The sequence below is a fragment of the Rhinolophus hipposideros genome (genome assembly GCF_964194185.1).
Source record: "Rhinolophus hipposideros genome assembly, chromosome: 1".
NCBI lineage: Eukaryota > Metazoa > Chordata > Mammalia > Chiroptera > Rhinolophidae > Rhinolophus > Rhinolophus hipposideros.
The window spans coordinates 36485976-36492668 of NC_138047.1; the positions used below are offsets into that span (position 1 = coordinate 36485976).

General features: G+C 43.4%; 1 protein-coding gene across 1 annotated transcript in view; it reads right to left on the reverse strand.

Annotated features, from left to right (window-relative positions):
* The window catches only part of NSUN7 (NOP2/Sun RNA methyltransferase family member 7), a 35725-nt gene extending 29870 nt beyond the window's left edge, over positions 1 to 5855 (reverse strand). Inside the window, exons 1-2 of the mRNA XM_081059535.1 lie at positions 5393 to 5855; positions 4682 to 5083 (exon numbers count right to left, since the gene is read on the reverse strand). Of these exons, the coding sequence (XP_080915661.1) occupies positions 4682 to 4991 (310 nt within the window). The 5' untranslated portion in view covers positions 4992 to 5083; positions 5393 to 5855. The remainder of the gene's footprint in view (positions 1 to 4681; positions 5084 to 5392) is intronic.
* Between the last annotated feature and the right edge of the window lie 838 nt (positions 5856 to 6693).

Genomic DNA, 6693 nt, shown 5'->3' on the forward strand with positions numbered 1-6693 from the left:
TCTACATTCTCTCCACTGGTTACGAAAGTGCAGGTTAACTGTATTTTGGCAATTCGTCTGGATGGAAAGAAAGCCCTACCTCTAGTCATCACTAAGGGCAAGAAAGATAAGGTTGAATGTGTTTCAGGCATTTGTGTTCTTGAAACCAAAAAAGCCTGGTGCAACAAGCAGTTATAAGGAAATGGGTCAATTTAATGCTGCCACTTGTTTTGCAAGGTGGCCAAAGAGGTCTGCTAGTCTGGGATTCAGCCAGCACTCACCGCGCTAAAGACATGAAGAACTTTCTTGCAGAGAGAAGAATAGATCAAATAATGATTCCCGCAGGAATGGCTGACTATCTCCAGACTCTTGATACTGCAATAAACAAGCCATTCAAGGACAATTTGCACATGGAAATCAATGACTACGTTGAAAATAGAATGGAGAGAAATGAGCGTGGAAACTTTGTGAAGCCTCGCCTGCAAGAGGTTGTGACTTGGGTGAAGAATTCACGGGATAAAATCACTGACAGCTGTGTTGCCAATGCACTACGAGCAGGCTACTTGGACAAGAAGTGCTCATTTAATGAGAGCTCTATTGCTGGGCATGAGAGATTGGGGCCAATGGTTCTACAGGAAATGGAGTCACAAGAAATTCAAGCTGGAATTCGGGGTTTGGGGAGTCATGACGATGTTCCAGAAGAAGATGACATGACTGTATTTGAATAAATGTAGATTGTTGTACATGAAAACATAAGACATCCCCTGAAAATAAGCCCTAATGCGTCTTTTGGAGCAAAAATTAATACAAGAATCAGTCTTATTTTCAGGGAAATATGGTAGGAACAGGGCTCGGCTCCATTCCCCTAACGGCCAGATCCAGCACCACCCAGTTCTTTCAGAAAACTGAAATAAGCAACTTTCCAACCATAAAACTTCCCCAAGGCAGTCGACCCCTCATCCCATGGACACACAATTTGAGTGGTCTGCTTGCTATACCACCTTCCTGGGGTGGCAGCAATGAACAGCACCACCATCTTGGGTCTACCAAGCATGCGCCGGGACCTCAGCATTCAGTGTCTGTTCAAGCACCATAACCAGGAAGAAAGGAGAGGATTGCCCCAGCTGACATCAAGCCCTCCCCCTCTGCCCTTTGTAACGCCGCCCATGGCTCCCTTCCAGGAGCCAGCCAGAGAACTCTCACTGTGTCGTCTCCCTTGTGCTGGGCATAAGCCCAATAAATCTTGTCTGAGCTTCTGATTTGGCCTCTTGTCAACTTCTACTACACAGAGAGCCTAAGAACCCAAGGTTGGTAACAAAATCACTGACCCTGAGGGTATCTTAGGGACCCCCAACTATAATTAATTCCCAAACCCATAACCAAACCATACATTAAACATTTACAAGGTTTTTCACTGACAGGTTAAATGATTCTGAAATGACCAGGTTAATGCCACAGCCAGTTCCTGGGACTGAAAGTTCACCAACATATATATGGTGCCAAAAAAATGTATACACATTTTAAGAAAGGAAGAAACTCTATTAATTGTTAATATATACCGACAACAAAAGATGAGTACAAGTCACATTTGACTTCTGCAATTACAAGAGGTGCTCAAAGTGTGTACCATCAGCGTCCAGACACCTCTGATTACGGCGAACTACTGCTTGACCATAGATAACATCTCTTAAAAAGTGTATACATTTTTTGGGAACCCCTTATATATATGGAGAGAGAGAGAGAGAGAGAGAGAGAGAGAGAGAGAGAGAGAGAGAGAGAGAGAGAGAGAGAGATTGGAGAGAGAACTAAGCCAGGAATAAGATCAACAATTTCAGGGACATCTCTTTCCTCAAGGTTTTTTTCTTTCTTTATTTGTTGTTCAGTAATTTATTTTTTAAGAAATAATTTTGCTAGTTTTTCTTCTTTTTCAATATTTAGTATTCCTTGAAACATCACGAGATTCTTTGATGTACTTTACTTCTTTGACAAAAGTCAAACTTAATAGGAATAAGCTACTCTTCATCACCTCCTTTAGCCAGAAAACTGACCTTGGAGCTGTTTAGTGAAACCAGAGTAGTGGTTGTCTTTACTTCCAAAAACATACTGAGCTCTTTAACCTTTAAAAGGTTAATCAGATAAATACACTCTGCTTTGAAAGAGCTTATACAGGAAGGACATCGACAAAGAAGCAAACAATAAAACTGAAAAACATGAAACACAACCAAAGGAATATACTTCACATTTGTGTGATTAAGGGATTTTCTATCATTTTTTTCTTCCCCTTGTACTTCCTCAAAAAATATGGTAACATGATCTAATTACCTGTTTCTAAATACACCAATATAAGGGATCATTACCTAAGCTCTCTTTAGTTTGTGCTTTACTGCTTCTATAAAACCTTGGGGAAGAAATCCTGAGTTTTCTTTCTTGAACCATGATTTCCCTTCACCTATACTGTATAAGCCAAATGTGAGTTTACAAGTTAAGAAAGTATTGATAAAACACTGATAGAATGCATAGGACAAACACAAAATGCACAAGAGCCTCCAATATTTAAAAGAAAATCTCAGGCTCTTAATTATCTTGGAAAATCACTGCCTTTAGGAATCATGGTTTTATTCCACTGGAACAATCAGAAATTATTCAAATGATAATTCAAGCAATATATTATTGTAAGAAAATAATATCTGTACCAAGTAAACAACAGCCATCTTATTTTAGAATCTGAACTTATGAAAATGAACATTTCAAACAAACGCAGGTTTGCAAAGGCCTATGACGATAATGTATCTCAATAGGATTTTCTGAGTCATTAAAAAATATCAAATAGGGGGCAGCCGGATGGCTCAGCTGGTTAGAGCATGAGCTCTTAACAACAAGGTTGCCGGTTCAATTCCTGCATGGGATGGTGGGCTGCGCCCCCTGCAACTAAAGATTGTAAACGGTGACTGGACTTGGATCTGAGCTGCCCTCCACAACTAGATTGAAGGACAACTTGGAGCTGATGAGCCCTAGAGAAACACACTGTTCCCCAATAAAATTAAAAACGAAAAACAAAAAACCGGAATTGCACAATATAAAGATGAATGGTAAAATTCATGCTAATAATTAAAATTAAAAAAAATCAAATAGTAACAAGACCCTCACAAAACAAAAATAAAGATTGAGAGAGAAAATCTACACACATGACCATCTAATTAGTGCATAATTTTACATAAAATAATTTCAGGCTTTTAGAATTAATTTCTGAAGGTGAAATTCAATATTCTATTAGGAAAACAAATTGTCTATGATAGAGTTTTGCAATTAATATTAAATGCCAACAAATCAACACAGATGCCCAGTCTGCATTTCACTGTTGCAAGGAGAAATGTAAAAATGTTCATTTGACTGATTATTTCAAGTGCAACACTTTGGTTGATCTTTAAAATTATATTTTTTAAAAGGGGATGGAGGAAAGGGATGAAACAATCTGAAAGATTAAAACTGGAGAAGGAAAAATGGTTAAGACAGATTTTCAAAGAAAAAAAGATCACAAGCAGGAGAAAATAAAGAAATGAAAAATAAAGGGAAGTTGCCTCTTTTAACATCATACAAATTTTTGTCTATGCTGGCAAATTCCTGGCTTTGTAGTTGAACTACATCATCCCTGCAGACAACCAAAAATATATAACAATGTCTAAGAAATTATGGGGACATTTTAATTCAACTGAACAATTGTTAACTGCCTATGTGCAAGAAGGTGCAAGGTCCAGTATCAATACCAAAAATAGATATGCAAATAAGTGTTGCCTTTCAAGGTGTCTCTTTAGAAAGCCCTATGTTCATCATTTCAACCATGCTAATGCTCCAAATATTTTGGAACTTCTTTTTGGAACTATATTCAGTCAGTAAAAACCAACGTAACCTTTATAGTTTAAATTATAATATACTGTACTATATTATATTAAAGTTTATGGTTAGTAAAAAAAAAAGTATCTCCAAGTTCTTTGACTGCTTGCTCTCATAGTAACAATATTTGGTTCTGTCTTAAGGTCAAGTCCACACTCAGAAGCGGATAATTAACCATCAGTGAGTAAATTTGAAATATTGCATCTCAAATGCAAGAAGCAAATTAGAAAGGGGGCCGATCGAAAGGGGAATTCTTCAAGAGTTTGGAGGAATAAATTAACAAGCTCCCCAAATTAAAGCTGTTGGCTATGAATGAGATCACCTTAGAGTTGATTTAACTTTGATACTCATTTTTAATATATTGCACCTTTTCTTCTTATTCTATCTCTGTTCTTCTCCTCCGCCCCTTACTGGTTTATATTTGTGAAAGATTATACACTGAAATACAAGATGTAAACACAGAGAATGTTAAGAAATAACCAAGGAAAGGGAAACTGTAACGAGATGTCAATGGATTCTCGTTCTTCCTGCTAATGGAATTTTTTGTTCAATGTAATGACTGCATTACACCTATCAGAGGACAAGACACGATGCTGGCAAAATCTACAGTAAAAATCAGTTCTGTCCTGATAGAGGTTGTTAGGAGAGCTTTTTACTGAACTCTCCTAATTCCTTGACATTTGCAACTGATCCAAGATATGCATGTGTGTAAAACCAAAACGTGTGTATGAGGCGGCGCCCAGGCGGGGCTGCACTCCGCAAATTCTCTCCTTTTCTTTCAGTGCTTCTCTTCAAGACTGGTACTACTCACACTTCAGGGCACTGAAAGCCAGCTCATAGGACAAACGCTGAAACGACTCATCCTTAGACTCGGACAAAGACCGCAGCGGTTCATTCCCGTATTTTATCAAGATTTTCTCCGGGGACTTTTCGATTTGAATACCCTGAAAAATGTTTGCTGCCGTAACGTAAACGGAGTCCGGATGGCCAGTTTTTTCGGGTACCCCAGTTGCGTGTTTTCCGCGGGACGAGGCGTCACCCGCTAGTGCCAGGGCAGCGAACTGGGAGATGTCGGGGTTTTTTTCATTCGAAAACTGCAGTTCACTCGTGGGGCTTAACATGCTTGCCCCTTGCTGGCCGTCGATCACTCGAGCTTGAATTCCAGTTCAGGTGTTCCAGGAAAATGGTTCTCCTTGTACCGTAAGCATCGTCTCTATGAAAAGAAAAAAAGAGTGAATCACTATCGCTGTAGGGCCACACCCGGTGGCCCACTCCGTGTGGCCTTAAAGACTAAGCGGTGGCCTTCGCCAGCCGATCCGAGCTTTACACACTTCGAGCGGGACAAGCCCCGGCGGAACCTCCACTCACTCCGAAAGGAAGCGGGGTGGAGACGGCTCGGGGATCGCGGCCGAAGCGAGGAGAGCCCCTCCCCCCGGCCGGTCTGCGGGGAGAGCTCCCCGACGAGCCGCGTCCACGGCCCCACGGGCGCCCCGTGCCCCGGACTCCGCGACTCCTCCCTTACCCTAGGAGGCGGGTGGTTCCCGGGGCTCTGGGGACGGAGACGCGGCGGCCGCTGCTCTGCGGGCCCCGAGGGCCGGCGTCTCCACACAACACGTGCGCTCGGCAGCCCCGGGGCCGCGGAGGCCGTTTGGTTCAAATGCCGGGTTCGGGGCGGGGGGGGTCGCGGCCTCCGGCGCTCGCTTCGCTCCGGTGCCGGGAAGGAGGACTCGCCTCAGCGCCTCGACGGGCCACGCGCAGCCCCCCTTCGCGGACGTGGCGGCGGAGCGGGGCGGAAGGCGACTCGGGGGTCCCGCGACCTCAGGCCGCGGAAGGGTAAGCCTCCCCCGCTCCTCCTAATGCGCCCGCCCGGGACCCAGATCTCCATGGCAACCGAGAGCCGCCCGGGCCGTTCCCGCGGGATTTGGCCGCGGCCGCCTCCCGCCGGGCGAGTTGCTCTTCCTCCCCCGTCCGGGCGACAGGTGCCCGCCCTGCCTCCGCTCAAAGTGGGAGGCTCCCTGCACACGAGGACTGTACGGTCCTGAGGGTCCTGGGCTTCCCCGGAATCGCACGTGGCCCCCTTTCCCCGACACGTCCCTTACTGCCGCCCTGGAAAGCCAGAATTGTGCGTTGCTGGCGACACACAGCTTTGCGGGTTTAGCACGGACGCAGGAAACGTTAAAACAGATGGGTGTGGAACTATGGAAGAAAAGGGGAAGAAAAGGGGGGGGGGGGCTACTTTATTTCCGTGTTGCTTTTAGAAAAATCGATGTAACATTAGACGGACTCTAACGGGGTTAAGTTGTTTAAAGAGCTTTGCCAATTTAAGACCGCATCCCTCGTGTCTAGAAGTTACCTGCAGAGAAGGGCGTTGCTGACATGGAACAAAAGCCTGAATTCGCCACACCCTCCAAATAAGAGGCCGGAACTGGGAACATTAAGGACTTCCTCAGAGGGTTTTAATGTGGCTAATTTTTGAGAGCCCTACAGCGAAGTCTGCGTTAAAGAAAAATCAGCTGTGCTCATTCTTATACGTAGTGGGAAAGTACTTTATTAATTTCTAGAATAAAACCAAATGACCGAGATTTAAATTTTCTGTTGCATTTATGTGCGTTTAAAACACTTAGATGATAGCCTTTTAACCTATTTTGTTATCTCCAAAGTGCATGTACTAAAACCTAAAAGGAAAAGAAAAGATCGCTTTTTTTCTATTGCCACTTTGAAACTTTTACAGCAAATTTCAGTAAGTATGGTAGTCTAATGATTTTAATGCCAGTCAGCATACCTAGAACCATATTTGCATGCACTCCAATTTCTTGAACAGTA